General features: G+C 37.9%; 1 protein-coding gene across 2 annotated transcripts in view; it reads left to right on the top strand.

The window, feature by feature from the left end:
• The window catches only part of LOC148819530 (homeodomain-interacting protein kinase 3-like), a 59,022-nt gene extending 41,367 nt beyond the window's left edge, over positions 1 to 17,655 (top strand). Inside the window, exons 4-16 of one of the 2 annotated variants that reach the window (XM_088934599.1) lie at positions 4,620 to 4,739; positions 5,518 to 5,604; positions 5,873 to 6,057; positions 6,428 to 6,587; positions 8,068 to 8,191; positions 8,919 to 9,040; positions 9,330 to 9,457; positions 9,667 to 9,828; positions 10,148 to 10,450; positions 10,656 to 10,802; positions 11,399 to 11,643; positions 12,310 to 12,443; positions 12,731 to 17,655. In XM_088934599.1, the coding sequence (XP_088790725.1) occupies positions 4,620 to 4,739; positions 5,518 to 5,604; positions 5,873 to 6,057; positions 6,428 to 6,587; positions 8,068 to 8,191; positions 8,919 to 9,040; positions 9,330 to 9,457; positions 9,667 to 9,828; positions 10,148 to 10,450; positions 10,656 to 10,802; positions 11,399 to 11,643; positions 12,310 to 12,443; positions 12,731 to 13,204 (2,391 nt within the window). In that variant the 3' untranslated portion in view covers positions 13,205 to 17,655. The remainder of the gene's footprint in view (positions 1 to 4,619; positions 4,740 to 5,517; positions 5,605 to 5,872; positions 6,058 to 6,427; positions 6,588 to 8,067; positions 8,192 to 8,918; positions 9,041 to 9,329; positions 9,458 to 9,666; positions 9,829 to 10,147; positions 10,451 to 10,655; positions 10,803 to 11,398; positions 11,644 to 12,309; positions 12,444 to 12,730) is intronic. The other variant, XM_088934600.1, reaches the window with a different exon arrangement.
• The last annotated feature ends 8,774 nt before the right edge of the window (positions 17,656 to 26,429 follow it).

The following is a 26,429-nucleotide window of genomic DNA, read 5'->3' as shown; positions in this document are numbered from 1 at the left end:
GTGTATTAGCATTGCTACCTTTATTAGCTTTGACACTAGGGCTATAAATCTGGCTCCCAATTTAAAAATTCAATTGAAAAGCTGATCCATTGCTTCTTACCAACAACATTATGCAATGACACAAAATGCGAACTGAAAGCACCATCAACAGCACTGCACTTTTCACTTCAATTTGAATGTCCCATGTACAGTGTACACGTTTTTGGTCTTATAGTGTCAGTTTTTATGTGTATATGGCATAATTGTTTATCTGTATTTTGGTTAAGTAAAGTTGCATGTCCAGTCCAATGACAGATGTTTGACCCATATCTATAATGTTGTTCATTGCCTTATTTTTATTCAGTAGAGATTTTGTTATAGGCTAGAGTACGTATTTTATATAGAAATATCCGTCTGATATAATAAAATGCTGTTTAAAGTACTGTTAAAAAGAGAAGGATTACGAAGTGTTCATGGATACAGCTGAGTGGTGTGAAGTGTGGAGGGGCTCGATGGTTTGCTGACCATTAGGCACTTGTGTGCCAGGGCAGGTTCTTATTACATCACACCAGCAGAAGCTATTTTTAAATCAAAGCAGGCTTCACTTGTGCTGCACTTTCATCAGTCGGATTTCATTTACAGACAAATGAAAACCAATTTCATATTGCCAACAGGAGCTGGACAGAAACTGTGAGGGCTGAGGGTGTGTTGCTAAGAAAATTTCAAATGCAGTTCAGTTGACTGCTTAACTGTGCAAGTCTGGCCCTGTTGTTCAGTTCTGGACTTGATATGATGATGGGTTAACAATTGAGGACCAAAATTTGATCTTTTGAATACTTTGAATCGATTTTACCTTCACATAATATTTTTATATAACAATGTCCATATCATAACAATATATGAGGAAAAACTCGCTGCCAAATGCATTTAATGATACGAATGGCTTAGAGGATAAACGACTGGTTATGAAGTTCAGGGAACGGCATTTAAACTGTTTAAAATCTCTACTGGGGAATAAAGAATGTAAAATGAATTAAGTGTCCTTGGTGCGTGGCTGGTCTTTTCACTCCTTTTGATTTAATCTTGTAAAACAAAAGGAGTATCCCAAAGGTTTCTCCAAATGCAAAGAGAAATGAAAGTTAAACTCCAGTGGCCTGACTGACTTCGATCCAAAGGAAGTGCCCATGAACAGTATCAAACCAGTGAAACAGTACTGCAGCAGAGACCAAACCTGATGCTCATGAAGTGTGTTCCACAAATAAGCAAAGACACTGATCCCAGAGGAATCTTAATTAAAAATTTAAAGTTCAGACCTCCAACAGAAGACTTTTAGATAGTGTACTTTAAATAAAGGATGGTCAGTAGAAGTCTTGTGGATAGAGCAAGATGCATTCATCTTCTTTCTTCCCAGACTGTTTAAAACAAGCAGCCTGGGTGGAGTCTTGAATTGGGACCAAATCCAAAAAACAGGTTTCAACTCAATCACAGGGTGACCTAGCAGGCTGCTAAGAAAAGTATTTGTTCAAGCATGGAAAATGACTAGTCAGTAATACTTTTTTTTCATGCAATAAAGATTAGATTTTTAAAGAAGTTATAACAAATTCTTTGTGTAACACAAATGGTATTCATGATATGTGCTGAGTCTTAGATGAATGGGTTCCACAATAAGCATGCTATGTGCTGTTTATTTCAGCCAGTTTATGCTAAACCTAATGAACAAAAAATGGACTGTCCAAATCAGATAAGCTACATAATCCTTCTTCAGCAAAAGTACAGTACTTCTTAACAGTGGTATTTCATATGAAAATTAATTTTATGCCACTAAAATGTTTTTTTTTCAATCGCTTCTATGAACTGATAGTTCATCTTTGGCTGTTTTTTTCAAAACCGTTCTGAATAATTGTCTTTGTAAGAGATCATTTAAAAAATTAGGAATAGCATTTGAAATTTAAAGGGAAACTGCAATGCTATTGACTCTCTGTGGTCATTAAAAATCCCAGGGCCTTTCTCGAAAAAGAGTAGGGGTGTAACCCCGGTGTCCTGGCCAAATTTCCCATTGGCCCTTACCAATCATGGCCTCCTAATAATCCCCATCTCTGAATTGGCTTCATTACTCTGCTCTCCTCCCCACTGATAGTTGATGTGTGGTGAGCGTACTAGTGCACTATGGCTGCCGTTGCATCATCCAGGTGGATGCTGCACATTGGTGGTGGTGGAGGGGAGTCCCCATTACCTGTAAAGCACTTTGAGTGGAGTGTCCAGAAAAGCGCTATATAAGTGTAAGCTATTATTATTATTATTATTTTTTCACATTTTGGAGTTACAAAGAATCAGCATTGATGAGTGCATTTCGAACCACAGTAAAATGTACACTGTAACTTGTAAAACTTCCAATTTAAATCACAAAATAGACTACATTTCCACGTGTAGCACCATATTCTGTGATTCAGAAGATAGGAAAAAAACTCTGGTGACGTGATGTGGCCTTATTACATTAAGGCTTGTGGATACATCTCTTTTAATTCAATAGAAACACTGTTCTCGACTTCAAGACGGTTTTGCCGATGAATACTACTTGTTAACTCTGCATGCAGATCACGTTGGAAACTTTCTGCGGTGAAATATCTGCTGCTCAACCTGTACTTATTCGCTCATACATCACATTACTTTAGTCACAGAACATTAGCAAGCAGGAAAGGCCACGTCACGTCGCAGTTCGTTGGAACTCTCACGAGTGACGAGACCAGGAGTTTGCAACGACGTGGCGCTTTGCAGTGTTTTCATTAGAAAATGTAATTTTTTTCTATACTATCAATTATTTTATTTTGTTCCCTTTAAGATTTGTGCCATGTACTTTAAGTGTAAACACTTCATAATATGTGAATTAATTTAATCAAGAAATGATTGGCCTCGTGCTGTAATATTATACTTGCGATTATACGGGACTTTCATGTTTGTGACTAATAAAGGATTCATAAATCCATTCGCTGCAGATTTGAGTTTTCTGCACTTTTGTTTAATCTGAAATTGACTGTTACTAAATATAAGGTTCCCCGCTAAAGTGGTGTAGACGTGCTGGGTTTTCTTCACCTCATAGTGGAATCCTTTGAATTAGAAATTACATACTACTGTGTACATCTGTTTTTAAAGAAAGCAGTAGCTCATTTCTTTCCCAATATGTGGTAGGTTGCTCCCCCATCAAGACTACATTTTATTAAACCCTCCATTTATGCTTTTGTAACCATTTTATGTTTTTTATTTTCTTTGCCTGAGGCTCAAGATGCACTTAAGACTTGGGTTAGAATCTCTGTAATCGTGTTGTCTCAAAGCTGCCAGAGATCACTGCCAAGTGAAATGACCTGTGGCCAAGTGCACATCTTGTCCTCTTTTAACAAAGACTAATAATCTCTTCCCACCTGTGACTGTTGCTTATCGCGTTGCCTTAATGTATGCTGAAGTCTGTTTTTTTTCCATTCATCTCCAGATGAGGTACTGATCCCAAGGTTAGTGGCACAGCAGAGATTTACACTTTGAACTTCTTCAGAGTTGCACCCTGCTGTAGCTCCAGCAGAGATGAAAAGGTCCTTTTTGGAGACCCAGTGTGCCATTTCATTTTTCTTTCAGTTCAAGGGCCATAGGTGATATCAGCATGTTAGATGGATTCACTATATGAGCCTGTGGTCTTGGATTAGTGTAAGAGTAGAAAAGAGAAATTTGGAATGTAACAGAACATCCATGATGTTTGTGTGTATTATGTAGGTCTTGGTCTATGTATCCTTTAAGGAAAAGGGTAGAGAATTCATAAATACAGTAATTATTCTGTTTTTGTAGATGTGTTTAACATGTATCAATTGCAAAAATGCTTATGTGCAGTAAATGTGCAGTGTATGTAGGTAATATGAAAATTATTACCTTTTGTAATGTGAAATAATATAGTTAAGTGATGTATAATGATAAACTTCAGGCACATGAATGGAATGAAGGATTGTATCTTGAAGGAACAGTCAGGAGTGCTGTAATACCAACCTCTTTACCTCACTCTATAAATATGGTATATCAGGATGTTGCTAATGGAAGTTCATTCTTGCACTTCAGTGTCACAAACGTCAGTGTGGACAAATCCTTAAGCTTGGCTCATAAACCCATAGTTGTTGTTTTCACATCACTAGCACGCCCATTTAGTTGTTTATCTTTAAAATAAGAATGAAGGCAAAGTAACGTGGAACCACAGGACGTCTTTGTGCTGGGTCCAGAAGACATTGCAAATCATAGTTGTCTATAGAGAACACAATTATGGTGTGTATGGATGAAAGTGGTATGTTATAGTGCTACATTTTTGCTTGTTTCCTCTATCAAATTAGTGGTCACAAAACATGACAATTGTAACTTTTTACAACACTCCACCTCTGGTTGCTAATGCCGGTCCATCATTTGCTATAAAAAAGATGTTCATGGAAATCCTGGGCATTAAGTACTTCATCTGAAGTGTGGTCCTGTGGACGCTGTCCAATTAAATGGTGAGACAGAAGAATGAAGACATCTCTACTTTATTCTCATTATTGCAAAGGAATTGTGAAATGGATATTAGCACAATGTTTGCAACTGTCATACCTGTCTAAAATAAACAATGTTTGTTGCAGATTCGATACATTTCTCAAACCCAAGGTTTACCTGGAGAGCATTTGCTGAATGTGGGGACGAAAACAGCAAGGTTTTTTTGCAGGGAGTCCGATTCACCCTATTCGGGCTGGAGACTGAAGGTAAGGTATTTGATTTTCTCAGTGTTCATATGCCGTTTGTATTTCTTGTACATTTTGCTCACATGAAGTGAAAACAAAAAAACCTGGCATGATATCAATTTGGCTGGAACAACTCCTGCTGGAATTCAGTGCACTTTTTTTTTTAAACTGCCCCAGTCAGAGACAAGAGAAGTTCTGAATGTGCAGCACATGCTTTGCATCATCTTGCAGATGCAGATTGTCCCATTCCTGTTTTAAAGATGCTTCCCATCATCCCTCAGATGTTCATCTAAGTCTGGCAGGGAGGGCCTTCATGGCATAACCATCATCCCCCTTTTTTCATTGGTTGTACAAACAGCATGAGGACATGCATTGTCCTGCCGGAATGTTGACACTCTTGAACGTTCCTATCAATGTTGGTGAGGTGTTGTCGGGCCAAAACGAGCCTCATCGATGGAGTTTGTTTGCCCACATGGCAAGTTACAGTGCACTTAGTTCAGCATGATGGCTCAAAGGTGTTCTCTTAAGTGGAGTATATTGTTTTTTTCCATATTGTGCTTTCTAGGTTTGTCCCAGGCAGGTGTTTCTTTTGCTTAGAATATTCTTAGTTTTAGTCTTGACGTATGCGGGACTTACATTCTTACAGTGTTGCTGTTTTCAGCCACTGGTATTGGAACTTGGAAACACAGTGTTACTACAGAAAACACTTCCCTTTTCTTCCAGGGTTTTATGAGATGATTGCTTTTCCAGGATCCCCTATCAGGTCTCACTTTTAAACCATTTTCCCCCCTTTCTTTAGACAACAGAGGAACATGAGACGGAAACAGGGATGAAGTCAAAAGAAGCCAGGAAGTACATCTTTGGCTGTTTGGATGATATAGCGCATGTAAGTGCAAGGGGATTCCTACTGAACTCTTATGTGTACAGCATGAAGTCTTGGCAAAGTGATTTTTTATTTTCTGCCCAGTTACGATGTCAATTTGTCTTAGTGTATACTGTCATCACTAAAATCTAAAAACTAGATAAAATTACTTTTTAAAATTACAATTGAAAAACGTTCATATCAACCAACTCCACTGTTTCCACTACCATCTAGAAAGGGAAGGAAAAAAAACGTAATTTTGAAGGCTGTTATTTTTTTTGTTTTATTCCAGGTGAACATGGTGATGGATATGGAAGGAAGTGACTTGCTAGCAGAGAAGGCAGATCGGAGAGAGTTTGTCAGTTTGTTGAAGAAAATGTTATTGATTGACGCTGATAAAAGAATCACCCCGGCAGAGACCATGAGCCACCCCTTTGTCACCATGCACCACCTCTTAGATTTCCCTCACAGCAGTCAGTACGTCTCTCCTGTTGAATGCTCCATCTGTTTTCCTGTCTGCAGCCACAGCTGGCAACATTAGCAACTGCTCATGACAGCCTTTTGCCTTTTAATATTCTTACGGATTCCTTGTGTGTTTTTTTTTTAACGTGGCAATCTTCTCAGTCTGCTTCTGAATCAAATCTCATGGTTTTTTGTTATGAGAAATATTTAGCACTGACTTGCATGTTTTGCGGTTGACTTGTGTCAAAGGCAACTGCTGAAATGCATTTTATTTACAGTTATGAAACAAAAATTACGTATTTTCTACAGTAATAAGACCGAATGAGCTCTAAGTGTTATTTTTCTTTGTGGCTTTACTGAAGTTTTTATTTTTTCCCCCCTACAGTGTCAAATCATGTTTCCACATAATGGATGTTTGCAGATCACGGTCAAACACCTATGATGTAAGCAATCGCAATAAGACATCGTTCATGAGGCCTGTCACCTCGAGCAGTGCAGCAAATCTGACTGTGGCTTTTAATAAGATGGGAGCTGTTCACACTCAAGTAAGCACTGGTAGTTTAATTATATTGCAACTGGAAAATGTATTGCACACAGACGCGGACTGAAAATTGAAAACCAGTACTGCTTTATGTGTAAAGTGAAAGAATGAACTTCAGAACACTGTGCACTTGTTACATTAACAGCCCTTTTACATCATTTATATTTGTGTTATTAATCATTCAGATTTTTTCAGGGAAATGGGTTAGTAATTTTACTATTTGCAAGGGATTTAGAGCTTTTTAAGTGCCTTTTTTACATTCCCTTTGTCTCATCTGTTTTGTTAGCCTGTTACCTAAGTGTTTCTGGAAACTGTAAGGCTGACAACGGCCCTCGAGGCTCAGCGTAAAGCATAACAGAATAAATAGAAATATAAAAATAAATATTCTACATTTTACACAGAATATTACATAAAGAATGTAGCCTTGTTAACACATGAGTCATTAGCTATTCTCAGATGTTTTGCTGGTATTTTTTTTGCTGTACACTACATCACAGTGTGAACACCAGATGGCATAGCTCTGCAGTTATAGGAGGAACCTGTAATGTGAATACCTCTAAATTGTGTTGCATTCTCATTCAGCACATGAGTCTTTTCTAATTAGGATATGTTTTTTAATAGGTAGTATGCCATTAGAATTATGGATGCTTTTCAAGCAGTTTTTTTCCCTCAAAGATTGCTTTGAACAAGTGTGCCTTTTGAAAAGGGAAGTATTGGTCATCTAAAGATAATGTTTAACTAATGTTGTAAAATATTTTACAATTACATTTTGTAAACACTATTCTTGCTTGTTCATATAAAATGACCAGACTCTAATGTAATTTTGATGTTTGGTTTCAGACAGGAACTGTTCAGAAATGTGAAGTAATGTGTCCCTTTCCTGTTGTTTATATATGTTTTGCCTCTCAACAGGAAAGCCCAGAGTGAATTGGGAGCTTTTTTCTTACTTTTAGTCCAAGAATAGCTTTGCTAAAACATTCCAGTCGTTTATAAATAAATATTTATTGTCCTAAACAAGATTAGGTTTTGTTTTCTGAAGCAGCAGAATTGCTCTTTGTTTTTTGTAAGAATTTTCTGGTGGAAGTGGATACTACACAACCAGTTAGAAAATTAAATAACTGGGCACCATAGCAACACTTCCCTGGTCTTTTCTTCATGGAGGGGAGAGGGCTCTTCAGACCAGACTTTGACCATGTAAACTCTGTGGGCTATAAGATTCCATTTGCATAATCTGATAACTGTTTTATCAGTGCCAGGCTATTGAAACTTTGATCTAACCCTTACTAAGCAGTTGTTTACATGCATGTCATTATATTTTGGCTAAATCAGTATTGCCAACCGCAGGGCAATTTCTTAGATATTTTGTTAGGTTCTGAAAGCCCAAGGTCCGTTTAGAGGCTGTCAGTTTTAAGTAAGTTTTTGTGTGTAATAACTGTGTCCCCAGAATAGACAGGATCACCCCTACCTGCTTTTGTTTTCCACAGGCTTTAGCACCATCTGGTCCATCTGTGATGCACCATGGGATACCACTTCAGACAGGAAGCACTCAGTTTGGGTGTAATGATTCTTTTCAGCAAGCATTGATTCTCTGTCCCCCTGCCATTCAAGGTAGAGATCTCTTATGAGATGGAAATCTCTGCTGTTTACACCTACCTTTGTGCGAATGATTAAAGCGATTACACTTTGAAGGATGTTTCTGTTTTTCATTGTCTCCCTTCATTTGAAATTGGACAGGACTTGCTTGTAGACATTTACCAAAGTAGTTCAAGTAGGTAGCTGCATCAGCATGTGTAGGCTGCAAAGGAAAAAGTAAAGGTTTATTCTATGCTGAAAAAAGAAAAACAGCATTTCAGCTGTGGATCCTTCTTTGGGTGTCACTGAAGAATGCTCCACAGCCGAAATGTTTCTTTTCTTCTCTTTTCAGCATGGAATAAACCTTTACTTGATTATTTACAGAAGTATATAAGTTGCATAAGACACATCTTCCTGATTTCTGAAATCACAGCATTATAACAGTGTCACTAATCTAGTGATAACTGATACCCAGTAATTATTAGTAACTTTTTATGAAAGTTGTATTGTTCTCATATATACATTTCTCATTCACAGTTTGCTTGCAATAGCTTATTATGTATTTATAAAATGTCATTTGCAGCTCCTAAACTCTTAAAAATGTATAGTGACAGTAGGAAATGCACTTTTTTTGGCAAAAAAACCCAACCAAAAGGTTGTTAGTACAGATTTCTGGCTCTCAGAACTGAACATTAATACTACCAGGTAAGATTCTATGAATGTTACATTGTCAGTTTACCAAAGGCTATTCTTATTTTGCCAGGAATTCCCACTAACCCAAGCAAGCCTGCTGGATATTCAGTCAGAATGGACAATACTGTTCCCCTTGTGACTCAAGCCCCAGCCATACAGCCCTTGCAGATTCGACCAGGAGTTATCACTCAGGTAAGGGTGGGACTGATTCCACTAATCTTCCTGGAGTCCATTTCAGTCCTTTATTCAAGTTATCACTGTCACGAGCTGTTCAAATTCATTTATTGGCTGTGTTGCAATATGCATATTGCCAGAAACTCATTGGTTGAGTTTGAAAAGATTAATTGCGTTTTGGCCAGCTTTATTTTGTGTGGCAAGTGAAGAATAGTTGGATGGTCTTCTTGATGTGTGATGTAAAAAAAGCAGTCATATAAATCTCAGCATATTGTGACTTTTCTGTTTCAATCTCGTGATTTTGTAGCAGACCTGGTCAAATCGGACCCAACAGATCCTGGTCCCAGCCTGGCAGCAGGTAACCCCTGTGGCACCTTCGACCACAGCCCTGGCATCAGAGACTGTGTCTGGCCCACAAAGACTGGGAGAATGGGGGTATGTATTGCTGCCCTTCACAGCCCTTTTACACTCTCCTGTGTGATATAAGCTATGAAGCATACTGCTGTTGCTACAGTTATTCTGAACAATGGGATTGTTTCACATTTTAGGCTCTTAACAAAAATCTATTATATCTGTCTGCTACTTTGTTGGATTGATGATTGTTTTAAAGACATGTAATCACCAGTAAACTCTTTTGTTTCCAGAAAAATGCGACCCCATGGTAACCATTACAGCTCCATGTTGCCACAGCCTCTTTTAACAAACCAAATGACCATGTCAGCCCACCAGCCAATAAGCATAGGGATCGCTCATGTCGTGTGGCCCCAGCCAGCTGCTAGCAAGAGAAACAAGCCCTGCCAGAACAGGTAAGGGATACAAAGGTCATCGTATCCAGAAGTCATGATGTTGGTTCATTAAATGTATCTCTTTTCTGAGTATTTTATTTTTACCACTTAACTTCCTCGATTTCCTGAAAGTGAGGGTGTGGTACTGAAGATTTTTATACATCTAATTATAGTTATGAGAAAAGCCACTTTATGATTAATTTGCACTCTCATCAGTTCAGTCTGTTCAAAGGTAGCAATTACGAATTACGTATGCCCCAAATCCTATTTTATGCTCCCCTGTCCATAATTTATAAAATCCGGATGTATATTTATTGTTCTGTTGGATTTTGTTCCATAGGAGTAACAATATCTTACACAACACCAATGCCCAGAACCATGTACGCCTGTCCCCAAAGATATCGGACAACTCTAAGAGAGGCGCTGTGGAGAGCTGCATAGAGGAGACGCAGGACAATCGCAGCCCCGAGAGAGAGCAGAGCAGCTGCTGCAAGGCGGGGCAGGACCCTGATGACTTGGCCGTTTCTAGTAAACAGCGTCAGGCTATTATCATCGCTGACTCGCCCAGTCCCGCCGTCAGCGTTATCACAATCAGCAGTGACACGGATGACGAGGAGTCGGCGCAGAGACACTCTCTGGGGGAGTGAGTATCCTCCTTTGAGACTGCACTTAAGTCCAGCTGTAGCTCTGTAACACTGGAGATGTAGCTAAAAAATTCTTTAAAAAAAAAGTTGTAAGTTTGTGCTGTAATTTTTATGTTTCCTAGTAATGTCACCTCTTTTTAAATATTGTAGAATTTTAAATGCAACATTGTGCAGTCGTGAAAAAACATTGTTTTTTCTTGACAGATGTAAAGGCAGCCCAGATTGTGAAGCCTGTCAGAGTACCCTGAATATAGATCGTGTTTGCTCTTTAAGCAGTCCTGATAGCACTCTTAGTACCAGCTCATCCAACTCCGTAGAGTCCAGTCCTTCCCCATGTAAAAGACCCAACAGGTACACTGTTTATTTTTTTCAGTGTAGTCAATTTAACCAGGGCTTTGCTCTTTGAGGGCAACAGTTGAGCAGAACTTGCAAGTCTGTTTAAATCAGTAGCACAATACATCTGGAGGAGGGTTAAATTATCTAAATTACTGCTTAATTGGGAAAGCTTGACCCTTCTTTTAGGTGATTTCAGGAGACCTTGAAGCCCCTTTTAACTGTTGCTTTGGTGAACCAGACTGTTAGCAATGCACAATAGCTCAATCTCAAAAACGTGTCTGTGTAGGTGTTTCATTTTTTGGGCAATTCTTCTTTTAGTCAAACTGGTGCCCTATATTTAAAGAGGTGGTCAATGTTTAATTACATTTATGAATGAAAATATCATTAAAATCCATGCATATCCAAAATGTGCTCGCAAGTCGTAGAACTCAAGTGCAATAATGCAATGAATCAAGAAGTCTTCATAAAAGTACTGAAACATTAAATTATTTTAAAAGCTCCAGCTCAGAAACATTGAACAGTGCAGTCATTGATTGAGCACTCCTTCACATGTCTTGTTTTACACGCAGTGCGAAATGGTAGAACTTACATGTGTTTTTTTTACATTTTAGTATGTCGGACGATGAGCAGGAGAGTGGCTGTGATACTGTGGATGGCTCACCTGCCTCCGACTCCTCAGGACAAAATGATAGTCCCTTCATGGAGAGCAGGTTTCTCCCGGACACCAACCAGAACAGAGAAACCAGAGGAGCCCCGGAGACTGAGCCCAGCAAGCCAGCTGTGCGCACTATGGTGGTGCCACCAATGAGAGTACAAAACAACAACTCCATTGCTGATGAGCAGATGGCAAATACAGGTGAAAGCACTGCCTTTGATTCGTCTCCATGTGACGGCTGTGCATTTCTGAATACCACTCACTGTGCCATTACAGACATCTATGCCACTATGCATTAATATCTCTTAAAGGCCCCTATCAGAATTCACTGCTAGAAAAAAGAGTGGGGTTGTCTTTTGCTGCTTGAATGGCGTTAGAATTGCGTACATTGTATGGTATCATTTTAAAGCCTGTTGTAATTGATATGGCACGATATTACATTTCATGAAAGCTTGTTCTACACCCTGCCTGCCTCTGAAACTAAATACACATGAAGTCTCCGCTCGGGTTATTTTAGGTGATCTTTATTGTCACCTACACCTATAAATAAAGTGGTGATTGGTTTGATTAGTCCACTGTTCTGTGATACTTTATTTCTCCTCTCTATATTGAACAGCCATGTCTTGGCAGCTTTTTTCTAGTTTGCCAGTATCTCCTCTAAAGTTGTTCATGAAAAAGAAAAAAAAAAGTCCACCAGGTCTTTTATTCAGATTGGTCTGTTTTTTCCCCTGGAAGTAGCACTAAAATTTCTTGGCGATTTCCGCTGTGCTCATTTGTCGCTATGCCCCTCTTTTAAACTCCCTTGATGAGTAACTTGGCTTGGATTGATTTTGCACTGACCCCCCACTGCCATGTCCCTCTCTTCAGTCTTAGACGCCTCGTGTCGCTCCATGTCCAAGGGCCGCTGTGCTCCTGGGCGGCTGCACCACCTGTCTGCCGTAGTCGCGCGCCAGCAGAAGATCGCAACGGCATTCCAGCAGCAGCACGTCAGCTATGGACAGGTACGATTTCTTTGAAGGCACCTGGGATCTCGGCAGAATTTGCATGAAATCGGTCTTAATCATGTGCCCTAGACAGTTGTAGAAGCAGGAATCCAGTACCTTTTTGTGGTGTCCTAGTTTCTTCGAAATAGTCCTGAGAGCATTTAATTTATAGTGACAAATTTGTTTACACCAGAAATTTTTATAGTAGTTCAAAACTGGGGTGGGGATAACTCAATAACTCAACACTGAAATGTTGTGTAAAATGTCTTCGCTTTGATGCCCAGCCTGACTTGTTGTTTGTACAGGTTCAGCACTTTGGACCTTGCCATCAGGAGTGGAATGGGAACTATGGCCCCCGGAGACAGCAGGCATACATACCCCCCACGGTCCACGGCCACACCTTCACCCTTCCCCACGGGAGCCCCAACCACACTACAGCGCACCCTCACTTGTCCGGCAACACTCACCTTGGGGCTCAGCCAGCTCTCTTATCCTACCCTCCATCTGCCCCCCTGGGCACTGCTGCTCCAGTCGCTCATATCCTGGCTTCGCCGTGTACTACAAGGCCAGTCATCCAGCCAGCCTACAGCATCTCTCACCCGGGTGGGATCGTGCATCAAGTCACAGTGGGACTCAACCACCGCCTGCTGCCTTCCCCCACCATCCACCAGAACCAGTTCAAACCGATATTCCCCACCCATTCGTACATCACGGCCTCTCCCGCTTACACCGGATTCCCCCTCAGCCCCACCAAGCTTAACCAGTACCCTTACATCTGAGCCCCGGCCGAGCTCTTCACCGCGCAAGCGATTGGTTTTAGGAAACAAACATAGTAAGTCGACAGACAAGCAAAATAAAACAACTACAACAAAAAAAACAGCAAGCATGGTTTCATAATTTTAACCATGGCACAACAGAAAACAAAAAATATTTTTTAATCATGTAGACTTGGGTGCAATTAAAACTTTGAGCTTTAAAAAAAAAAGAAAACTCACTTTTAATGTGTTTTGCACATTTGATATCTTCTCATTGGATCTTATATGGTTAACTCTTAAGAACAGGTGAATTATGGGAGTGGAAGTCTCGTTTTACTCCTACTATTTTTATATATTGCCTTCTAACTTGTGCAAGACACATCTACATTTGTAAAGCCATTCAGTATCCGATTATAGGGCAACAGATGCACATGTGTCCACAGTACAGTGTATTCGTTAACTATTTGTATTTTTCCTGTGTCTTTGGTGTTTTAAATGTTGCGTCACTTAATCTGGAAGGTTGTTCTCCACTCTGCATGTCTTCTTGCATGGGCAAAAAAAATGGAAAGATGCCTAGACGTTGCTCTTAATGTTCTTGTCCTAAGAATCTCAGCTGCATTGTAACTTGTTCCCACACATAGTGCCTTAAATATTTGAGGTTGTTATGTTACTACTTATATTAATGTACTGGACTGCAGCACTTGAAATTCAAATCTGCTGATTATATATATATATTCACTTACATAAGAGATAGAGCAGTGATTTTTTTGGGGTTTAGTGTAAATTTGAGAAGTAGCAAGTTTTACCTTATCAGAGGACAGCATGCTTTGCTGTAGCAAATGTTTGCTGTTCGGGATTTTTTTTCCAAATGATCTAGTGTATAAAGAGCAAGCGTTGAATATTGCTTAATATTTGATAATCAATTTCTATTTAGGATACACTTCGTACTAACAGTATTTATACTGTTTATTGAAACTGCAATACAATCTAAATAGTTGTTGATTTTTGTTTTATATTTTTAAAGTTTGATCCATTGGGTTTTATGAACTATTTAGAAATGTGGTGGGCATGGCTTTGACTAGATAAGACAAAAAAAAATCAAATAGCTCTTTGATTCACGATATGGATTCATCTTAGCTTGAGCAAACCATGCAGTATTTGATATATATTATCGAAATAGAATATTTAGTGCTGAAGCTTGACAAGGTGTGAGTTATTTGTGTGCAATTTTATCATTTATGCATGTGACAAATTTTACTTTTTACATTTATTATACCATTTGTTTAAGCTTGTTGGTGTCGACTGCTTATTTTATACATTCCGTCAGGGAGAAAATATATATGCTGTGTGCATTTTTTTTCTGTTTGTTTGCTAGTATGTGCGTATAAAGTTTTTGTTTTTACTTTCAAATGAAGTTGCTTTTGCAGCACCAAAGACTGTAATCCATTTCCTAAGCAAGGTAGCTACTTTTTCTTGCATAGACCTCAAGTATACTGTAGTCATAACGATGGGGATAAATTTCAAAAAGGTATTTAAAAAAATGGTTGAGGCTATGTTTAGCTTTTGGGCGAGTAATAATTTGTATCATTTATCTTGAATGTATCATAGATAAGCTGCTATATAATGATTGCCACTTCAGATAGCTGTGAAATTAGGTGATTAACTTAGTTCTTACTTAGCTTTCTTATTTTTGTATAGGTCTAATTACCTGAAATAGAAGTGGGTTTTTGATTTTTATTTTTTTTTGCTTTAATGTTTGGAGTGTCATTGTAACTACTGTATTGCAAATGATGGAGGTTAATTGCATTTGTTATGTTTTGGGGGTGTTTTTTGTTTCCTTTTTGCATCAGTATTTTATCTTCATTAACTTTTGGGCTCATCACTGCATATAAATGGATGTATTGATGTAACTTAATTTTATATGTTTTCATATTGGCATTTTGTAGACGTGAAGCTATAGCTTGCAGGATTGACTTAACTTTTTCTGTAAGGCAGTTATGTACTAACATGCAGAAATGTTTAATTGCAGCGCAGTGCTACAATTATCATTGTAGTACAGTTGTAAAGAAAATAAATGCCAAGGCATTATATGACATATTTATCTCACACACCACTAAACAGCACTTGTATAACTGTCAATAAGCTAACTGAGGCCTGGGGTAGGGGAGGTAAAATGCCTTTTTTTTCCTCTTGGAAATTGCAGTGTTCTGTTGAAACCATTGTCAGTGACATGAATTTTGTGCTAGCAGTTTGTTTCGATCTTCAAAAAGTTTATTAACTAAATTTTAAACCCTTTTATCATTTTATATTAAACACAGAATATTGCACATTTTATACAAATCCTTTTTAACTGTTAAATGTAATCTCTGGTCTAAAAGGCGTTCAGAAGGCCATGCACGGGACAACCCTTTTGTTAACATAATTTTTCACTAGAGGAAATTTAATTAAATCAGAAGAAACACATTTGTTTGTCCCCTGAAGAGTTTTCATATCAGACAACTTGGTAAGTTTCATTTCTTAACCACTCCTACTTGTTACTTTATTGAGAACAGTGTGTATAACACTGTGTTTGTGCCTTGAGAATAAGGGGTTTGGAAAACTGAAGGCAATGCTTGTCTGTTCTTTCCCACTGACTGTGTGGTATTGTGTGAAGGGGCAATTTGATGAAGTCTAAGACAGAACACAACACAATGAACAGTGATGTATGATGCCGCTTTGAAGTGGCAGCTTGACCAAAAAATACGATTTCATCCTTTTCATAGTCATTCCAGGGATCGAAATACTCTTGTATAGTCTTGTCCGAGCTGTTGTCAGTGAAGTTCACTCCATTTGTCAGGACTGCTGCCACTAAGGGATTATCACTTTCCTGTTATTTTACAATGCATTGCCCACCTACAAGCCAACTGCACATTACACCATAGCCATTCACCAGTCACTTGCAGGTACTTCCTTTACCTTTGAATGAGTCGTGGGGTTCAAGGGCAAATACAAGCTGATGAAACGGATGACTTTTCTGCATTTTGCTGTAGTGGGTTTTCACATGAGTATGTAGTTAACGTGGAAATAATTGGGATTTAGAGACCTGGAGCCAGTTTTATTCCGGTTCCACTTGACTGTCATGTGGTATGCTCTTGAAAACCGCTAAAATAGATAGGATCAAGTGTCAGGGAATGCCTTCTCAGTGCTTAACACAAGTAACACTGTTCCAGCAATATACATCTCTGCTTTTACCTTGTCTCATGGAATGAAGGTGAATTGTGGGGATAAGAAATGATTGTATATGGTGCATTTCCATGCAGAAAGTGCTTACTGGATTACTGGTAAAAAGCCTACTCACTTGCCTTTGTAAACTTTTGATCACTGAATGGCCGTAACTAATAACATGCATTGTACTTAGTTTTACTACGGAGACATTAGTAGCCTAGTACAAATAAAGGCCAAAGTTGTAACTGGAAGCAAGCAGTGCATTGCTAGTTACTAAACCATTTCATTTCAATCTGTTGCTGCTTGCTTTTCATACCAAACAAATGAAATAGACACTTGGGCTGGATGTAGGCATTTCGTATATAAAAATGCATGAACATGATTAGTGACACAAGCTGTAGGTTTTGGTGAATTATGTAAAATGCATGTGGGATTTGAACTATATTTCGATTCCTGTGTAATGGTGTTTACCAGCAAATATGCCTGCACAAAATGTCCATGTTAGCCAAACCTAATTGTAGATGCAGTGGGTTAAAATTGTCAGCGATTCAGATTGCACGGACAAATCCATTAATCTACCAATTTTACCATCAAAAAAAGATTTTTTTAAACATTTCTATTTTGAAAGCATAATGAAATTTTGTAAAAGAAAATTAACCAAACACTGCAGTTTTTAAACTTCCATTATAATATTTAATTTTTAGTTTTGCAAATTATTTTATATATGATTGGTATTATTCTTTTAGAGATGCTTAAAATGTTTATTCAGGGTCTTTGTATTAATCAATGTGCTACTGTATTAATCTTAACTACTTGGTTTGATTACTTGTTTTTTATTTCCCTTTTTTATTTTCACGTTAGCTGTGTTAGTGAAAGTTAATTCACGCTGCAAGTTATAGAAAAATCTGTTTAGATTACACAGCAAATAGACTTGATTACTAAGTTTGAACTGTTACCGTTTTAATATTTGTAGATTTTGTGGCTTTTATTTTTATTTTTTGCTTTTGATTTTATGCTACACTAGTTTGCCATGTAGCAATTGCACTGTGCAATATTTACAATATGAGGACTGGGAAAAATTATGGATGTAATGTCTCTTACAGTTTGCGATAGTATTTCTTTCTAGTTCTCAGTGATTTAAATGTGACCAAGCCTTCTGTACTTTGTCACAAAAAGCGGGTTTTCCAGGTGACTATTTTGGTGAGTGTCAAAATAAGAATTTATGGTGTATTATTGTCAAGATTCACTTTGAATTAAAAATATCTATTGCTGCAGCAAATGACTTGTTTCTTTCTTTTATGAGTGTGATAGTACTTCAATTACAAGTTTCTTAGGATACAGAATGGAATTTGAAACTACCACCCACCCACCCCCACTCCCAGGAACCCAAAAATGTTGTTTATACATATATGTACAAAACTATTATGCAACATAATTTACAATTTTTCTCCAGTATTCATAAACATAAACAAAACTTCACTATTCAAAGCGAAGAGGTCTGTTAAAATGAGTAGATGCTTTCATCAAGCAGCATAGTATTTATGCAAAATTTTCATTTATCTTTGGACATTTTCCAAATATTAAATACTAAAATATTAAAACAGTTATGCTTATACATGTTTACTGGTATAGTGAATGTGCATCTAAACCATGAAAACGCTTCGAATCCTGATTACAATATGGAGTGTTTTGTGATGCATCCTTGGCAACAGATGTGAACATAGAAATGTAATCCCATTCCACAGTTAAGGTAAATCAGCAAAATTGTACTCATAGCATTTTAGAGTGGAATGTGCAATAAAAAATGATTACGTTTTTTATTGTAGAATATTATATAACTAAATGTAATGGTACATCAATTGTTTAATACAGGAAAAGGTTAGACAAAACAGTACAAGAACTCACAAGAAGCAAGGTGAGTTTTAAGTGGCTCAGAGCAAGCCTAATTTTTTAATTGCCATTTAGATTGGACCAGTATAAAAATACCATTGAGAGTCCCTGGGCAGGAAAAGGAGTTAAACTGTCATTCCCTGTGCTTTGGTAGTTGGTAGTATTCTGCCCAATTTTCTTCATTGAATCATTTTCTTCATTCAAGAGTTGTGGAGTCTGGCACCCATTTGTGTTTTTGATTCCCTTGGTTCCTTCTGTTTTGGATGAAGGCCTTCATTTTTGGATAAAGAAGCTGCTCCTAAAGTTTTCAGATTGCAGTACTTGGAAGTGATAACCCAGGCAAGCCGACACTGCCACCTCATGGATATTTTACAAAGCCAAGCTTAATTTGAGGAGCAGTGTAAAAATGTAATGGGTATATTACCGTACCTTTTCAGCTTGATGCATAACCACCTACATCGTGACATTTTCTTCTTCCTCATTGAAGGCATCAGCACTGTTCAGTGTTACACGAGCAATCCTAAATCTATGCTGGCTGTCCTGTAGAAAGATATATACTGGATATAGACTGGAGAGCCGTGTCTGTCCTGATTTTGAAACGCAGTGATCCAAGGAGGAGAGAATTGCCCTGCATCATCTTGGACCTGCCTTCTGCATATAGAAATACTCCAGACAACGCGGAGCTGTACTCTCAGCACATCCAGGACCACAAGTGCCCATCTTTCCGGGGCTCATTTCACCTCGCTGCCTGGCTCTCTGTTACTGCCAGTTCCGGAGATACTGCTTAGGTCATATTCATCTGGTTGCTGCCTTTTCTCATTTTTTTTGGAAGGGGCAGTATCGTGATCCCCCTTAGGGCTGTGGTCCCTTAATCTTTCATCTTTCTGAGATGCTGACACCCATCTGGTCACATTCATCTTCGCCTGCTCTCAGCCAGACCCAGCGCATTGATCCCGGCCCTGTACTTCTCCAGTTCACTCTACAGGTCCAGCATTCCTTCTGGTGCTCGCGTGTGAGGGGAGAGGTGAACCCCCTACCGAGTTTTAATCCTCCATCTGCGCTGATGATTAAAGGTTAGCTGCCAAGTGGTTTTACGCAGTGGTTTTAATTAGCAATGCGTAAGGCAGGCGTTATCTTACTCTGCACCTGCAATTTGCTCCTGTGCAGACAAGGACTTTTGTTGCTATTAAATCATTTATACAGTATGCAACTATTTCTAGGTGTTTAGCTTGGTACAATGGTTTTGGGGGTAGTTCTGTCTTAAATGGTTAATACTGTCCTGGAACTTTTCTTTATGGTAATTTAAATGTCATACCTCAACAGATATGTTATAAATAAATAAACACTAAGTACAGTACTTATATATGGCTGTCAAGATGTGGCACAAACCACAACTTTTGCAACATTAGTTTAGGGTGGTTTGGCAAAGCTAAAACAAACTTCTGAAACTGAAATACCTTGTAAATATTGCAGAAAATTAATAACTTTTGAATGCAGTAAAATATGTATGCAAAGCCGTTTAAAGTAAATGCCAAAAAATCTGCATTTTTATAATATTTTCATCATGGGCCAGAAGATAACTATTTCCTTTGCAAGTAATAGCGCAAGTACCCACCAGGGGTCGTCGAGATCTACCTCGCCGGCTACCTTAACTGCTTTCTTTTTGCAGTAAACCCTGGATTGAGTACGTGATTTCTTTCTTAATGAAATGACGTTTCTTAACTGCAATAACACTCGCATCTCACAGCAACTGGGGGGACGCTGACCACACCTCCAATTTTGAATTCCGGGGACAGCAACCAGGAAAATCTAAACAACTCTGCGAGGCTTGTGGAAATGATTAACAACCAAGAAATTGAAAGCATCCTGCTCCTGCAGCACTAAGATGTGCGGCGAACGTGGAGCGCTTCACAGATGTACCAGTTAAATTTCCAATATCGCTGTTTCTGCTGAATTGCAGGCAAGGTGGGGACATTGGTTGATGGGTTCATTCTCTGATCATCTGCGGAGGGAACAAATGCCTTTTTCAGGACCTGTTTTACGATATCTCTTTTGGATATACAAATGGCTTCTAGTTTGAGGAGTGCGTATAACTATTTCTGCATCTTGAATTTCAGCGGAGAGGACTCTGCTGTCGGATTGACGTCTCTGGTATGGATAGGTGTAGGCGCGACAGGATGTCCTTTTCAGAGGAATGGCAAGACACCTGTCTTTAACGGAATGGTCACGAAGTGTCTGATGTCAATAGGAATGGTTTTATTGCTATTGCATCCAGCCCTGTCAGCAGAGGGTAAGAACCATGCGTTTTACAGTACATTTCAGTGTGTATCCAAGGCCGTTTCTAAACGCGCTGGCGCTGCTTTACCGGGAGAATAATGCGAATCTTTTCTTCTGCTTCAGTTTATTTCAGATTTTAACTTTATCAGAATATCCCGATTAATTTAACACTGATGTGTCTGCGGAATAAGTTATTTAACTAAGCATAATGAACCAAAAAACACCGAACGACAAAGAAAATGCCTTCAAATTAAAAGGGCATTTTAAAATCCCCGATAATGACGTTAACCGCATGAAAGATACATTCCCGAAGAAAGCTGAAGCTGTAATTCTCCACTAAATATTGCCAATAGAAAAGTCCCGTGTGCCATGCAAGTTCATGAAATTGCACAGATTTTTATGCAAATTGCTTTAATTTTGGGAAAGTGACCCTTTTATTCATTTTCCATGACCTTAGCTCAGTTATTGTAGTGTTTGCGTATATAATACTCTTGAGGTGAGTGCAGGTGAGTTCTGATTGGGATAAGCGTTGTTTCATTCTGTGAGAATCGTGAATCCAAAATAAAGTAAAATAACGTGTGTACACAGATCTGTGCACCATATTGCGACCTTCTGCATCGTGTGGGTGTCAGGGATATGGCAATTGACGAGTACTTGGGATTTTTAAGCGATACAGGACCATGTTCCGTATGATTGGAACTGCTGTTGTTGATATTGTAATATCAGTAATTAAGGTTGCCTTATTTCACGGTGCGTTTATTTATTTTTTGTTTTGATTACTGAAAGTGTCATTTTAATTTTTCCATTTTTTTAAACTTGTGCATTTGCTCTTGTACGTTTCTTTGTTTGCGCCGGACTGCTCGACGACTGTCGCAGTTAGCACGCATTTATTTTCAGCCTTCGCTTGATAGTGACCTTGAGCCCCCTCCCCCAAATGGTTTTAACGGAACGTAGCTGCGACATATTCCCATGAGTAACAGAAGTTAGTTAAATATTACAGCTAGGGCTCTGCTTCGACATCAATGCTGTGTAGCTTGTTCCAGACTTCCACAGCCCTTTGTGTAAAGAAGTGCCACATGTTCTCAGTTTTAATTGCATTTCTCCTTAGTGTCCTTTTGTGCCCTTTGATTCCTGTTTCAGTGTTGATTAAAAACAGGGTTAACTTGATCAATTCATTTGGTGATTATGAATAGTTAAAAGATTATTTTCCTCTTACTTGTCAGTGTAAGACATTTATTTGAGCACAGGATGGTATTCGATCTATCTTCTCTCCACTGACTTTAGCACAGCAGTCTGTTTTTTGGAAACTGGTGACCAAAATTGTGAGCAAAATTTAAATGAGGTATTACTAGTGCATTGTGCAATTTTAACATAACATCCCTCGATTTCAAAATGTCATGTTTAACTAAACATCTTTTTGATTGCTGCCCCAATCTGTTTAGATTCTAGACCGTGTGAAGTCGAATACAATAACATATGGACTTTAACCAAAATTAAGCAATATAACATGTATACATCTGAGCACAATATTTTGATCTTTGGTAAAGTGTGGGTGTCAAGAATATGACAATTAGTAAGTGCCTGGGGTTTTTAAGAGCTACAGACCCACGTTCTCTGTTATTATTGTGTTGGATTGTATTGGAAGACTATGTTGTATTGAAAGACTAGACTCTAGAACATTGATGTGCATACCATGATCCTGAAGAGTCACAGTCTTGTAGGTTTTATATACAGCCTGAAATATTCAGCAAGCAGAGATCTGACAAGCATTTTCACTCCTCCCAGCTAAACATCTGAATGATTCAGTGAAGTCATTCAGACCTCAGCTGGAATGGCAACATTGCAGCTGTCCAGAACTGGGGATGTTGATCATTGGTCTAAGATGCTAGTGATACAGTATGTCAACACTAAACACCTAAATCTTCAGATTCCCAGCTGCCAGCATGCAATGCTCTAAACTTATTTACATTAAATGCTGTCTTCCAGGTGTTTACCCTGAAACGTTTTTGATATCCTTTGCCACTTCTGCAGTGTTTTCTGATGATAGTTTAACTATACCAGAATATGAATCATTGACATAAATTATAAAGAACAGTGTTGTTGATACAGATCCTCGGGTTACTGCACTAATTACATCACCCCAATCCGAACATTCACCCCTTAATTGTACTCTCCATTTTCTATATATTAACCATTTTATTTAATTACATGCGTTACCTTTAATGAACACTGCCTTCAATCTAAGACTTAATCTTTTATATGGAACTTTAAAAGACCTCTACAAATTTAGCTGAGAAAGATCTATCCTTTGTAAATCCATGTTTACTTCCTAGAATACTATGACCAAACAGATGGCCCTCTAATTTTAAATATTTTCTTTTCTTGGGATAATTGTTTCTTCATTTTTTCCCCATTTTGCAGGGTATTCTTTCTGGCCTGTAGATATGTGGCTTTTCCTCAGCAGGAGGTCCCTTGTTGAGACAGGAGAATCATGATCACTAAGTGTATTTTCAGTTAAGGAAATTGTTGTTTGCATGAGGTGTGGTGATTGTGGTCTGCTGTCTGTGATTGTGTTTAAATATAAGAATGAAAATGAGTAAGGACAGTTGGATTTAAGATTCTTATTTTTGGTTTGTACTACATACATGTACGCCAAAACCTATTTTTTCTGTTGGTTATTGTGTTGTGTAATAAACACATAATCAGAATGTTAAATTAATACGTTTTAAAGTAACTGTTATAGAGGAAAAATGGCACAACAGATAAAATAATATGAAACTAACTTAATCAAATTCATTTTCAAATTCAGATGGAGAAACATCACTTTTGCAGTATACTGTATGTTTTGCTCTACATGATATTTTGGTAGATTTCTTTGTTGGTTTCACATGGATGAGAAGTTTTCCCATTGCGTGTTGATTCATTTCTCAAGGAGTATCTGAACTCAGTCATTTCCCTGCAGGTTTTAGTCTTTTTTCTTTCATTCAGAAGGTGTTTTTTCTAACTGAGACTGATTTGAACAATTTTGTCAGACTGATTGTCTTGTACCCAGCTATACTGCAGACATGCCGATGGTAAGGCCTGTCTTTAAAGGCGTGATGAACACAGCTCTTCTAACCTAGAGAAGCAAGTGCTCTGTTGCTATGGAAACCCATTCAGCTGACATTTAAATAAATATAAAAAGAACAAGTTGACTAGGAATCAAGAGAAAACTCTTTTGTTTTGTCAAATTTATAACATTCGAAATAAAATAAAGGAGAGGCAGTGATTTGGCTAAATGAGGTATCGTCCATCAGTAAATACTTACATCACAACAGACAGTATTGCTGTGCAAGTGCCCTTCGATTCTTAAAGGCCTATAAATCAGCTAGTCACATGAGCAGCATAACTGAACCCCTTGTGTTATTTTACAGTGCAGGCGTTGTACAGTACATTTTTCTTTTGAATGACCAGATTCTTCTCACCCACATGTGCACCAGCGTACTTCACACTTTTCTGTGTTTTGCTCTCCTTACTATGTCCTGATGTTAGTTTTTTTACTGAGAACTGGTGTTGGAGACATTTTTAAATCATGCAACTCTGCCGTTAAGGTCAATACATTGACTCATGCATGCTGCTACAAAAGACGTCTGGAGAAAAATCTGCACCCCTGTGTCAATCACTATAACCTCTAAATTGCTAAGAAACACGGACATTTAGTTAAAAATGGCTGAAAACCATTTCCCATATTTTAAAATGAGCACCATTAATTGACACTGATTATGTGCTTCAGTTCCACTGTTAATTTAGGTTGAATAAAATTCATTGTTAAACACAATAGATTGTGCTTTTTGGGTAAACTGAGCCCTTTTGGGTTATAATCAAAACCCCTTTGATGGGTTACCATTGCTAGTGGACAATGTGTACTGGAAATAGCCTTTGTTTCTATTTTTGCTAAGCACAAACATACAAGTGCCTTTGAGCTGTTGATCTCTCAGTTTGAAAGTGATTCAAAAATCAAGCCTAGACCTGTAAAGGTGCTGTTATCCTGTCCCTAGAAGACAATGGAAGCTGAACTGTCGTTTGTTTCTTCCCTTTTGTACATAATGTACTTCAAACAAAGGTTGTTTCTGGAAAGAATTTTTGTAATGTATAGAGAGTGGTTTAGACACTGTTGACGGACAGTATGTCGCTTAGAGACTGTTGCGGTGGCACTAAAGACAAGGTTAAGTTTTGCTTGCAAATCTTGCACCCTTTAAGCATATCACCCTGATAATTCATAGCATGGCTTTATGGGTTTTATCGAGATCCATTATTTATAGCTTTGTTCAGTCAGTACACCACGATAAATGTCTGCAAGTAATCTATGCATTCTGATTGAGAGTAAGGATCAATGTTAACTGGGTTACTGTTTGAGATATGATTGCATTCACAACAGGTGCTCCAGGTTCATTTGCTTAATTGAACATGTTTGGCAAGATGAATCAAAGCCTTTTACAAATAAAAAACATTTGCACATTTCTTTTTGGCGAAGGCAAGTGGCCTGCTTTGTTATTTTATGCTGCGTAGATAAGAAATCTTACCACAAATGTTGTCTTTTTATGTTTTGCATTTTAGTGCTTTCATTTATTTCTCTGTTGTCATTCTACTAATTTAGGTAACTTCATTCTGTAAGAGGTCTGATTGGTCCTAAAACAACTCTTTAAAAGATGTATGCACAGTATGTTGTTTATTTAGTAGAAACTAGTAGTAAATGACAGCATAAACACTTACTGGGTTAGTGTCAAAGTTTGTGAGTGCAAGTGGACAGCAATGCATTGGTAGTTTCACTTTCTGGTCTCAATTAGAGAAACTGACAGTGTGTAAACGAATTATTCCCTACCAAGATGCTGGCGTAATTGTGTCTTCAAACTGTGTTGCACTTGTAATGAGTTTTTAAATGATTAAAATTTTAAAAAGATTAATTATATGTAGTGGTGGCCTTGTTTAGAGTATTTATGAAAGCTTTAATAATGGAACTATTTATGGCTTCTTACTTGGTTTTGGACAACAAATAAAAGTAATTATTAATAGCATTTCAGCAGAAATATACAGTGATACCAACGGCTAAGCTCAGTGTTTTCCAGTCCTGAAAAATTAGCTCTGTCACTTAGCTGAGCCCTAAATTGACTGCTTAGTTTGACCTTTTTAATTGCTTTCAGAACTTGGTAGAGTTTTCAGCCTGTTAGATTTTATGTGATAATTGAAATATTTATATATATGCACTAAAACAATAAAAAGGACACCAAGAAAGCACATTCATACTGTAGTTCAATTAAATTTTAAGGTGAGATATTAAAAAATTGAACATCAGTAGACACTGATTTTCAAAGACAAAGAGTGAGAATCTCTGGATTTTCATCTGATGACAAATTTAAAATAGAGCACTTGTGATCTGTAAACATTTCTTAAATAAATAATACATTGGTTAATGTCTCTTCAGCAGTAATGAAATTTCAGGGATGAGCAGTCAGCAAAGTGAGCTGTGTATTTGAATTACATGTAAGGAGAAGCAGAATGTGTAGCTTCAGATGTGAGGGAAACATCAGCTTTTTTTCCCAAAAGTGTGTTACAAATAGGTTTTTAATTTCAAAACCATACAAGTGAAGTGTAAGTTTATAAGGATGTCACATGATGGAAACTTAAAACTTTAACAAAAAATGTTTAAAAAAATCTAAAGGTGTGTAAGAGCACATTTTCTCAAATGTTTTATTTCGCACTCTGCAGCTACATTCAGTCATGTAATAATTCTAAGAAAAAAAAGCAATTGAATAATTACTATAGGTATTCAGTAGATTAGAGTTGCTCCATTGCACTCCAGTTCAGGCTTTGTTTTAATTATTTAATGCTTTAAATCCCT

This window comes from Atractosteus spatula, chromosome 16 (assembly GCF_055471065.1).
Source record: "Atractosteus spatula isolate fAtrSpa1 chromosome 16, fAtrSpa1.hap1, whole genome shotgun sequence".
In the NCBI taxonomy this organism is placed as follows: Eukaryota; Metazoa; Chordata; class Actinopteri; order Semionotiformes; family Lepisosteidae; genus Atractosteus; species Atractosteus spatula.
The sequence above is the reverse complement of the archived record's forward strand: the minus strand, read 5'-3'. Positions and strand labels throughout refer to the sequence as shown.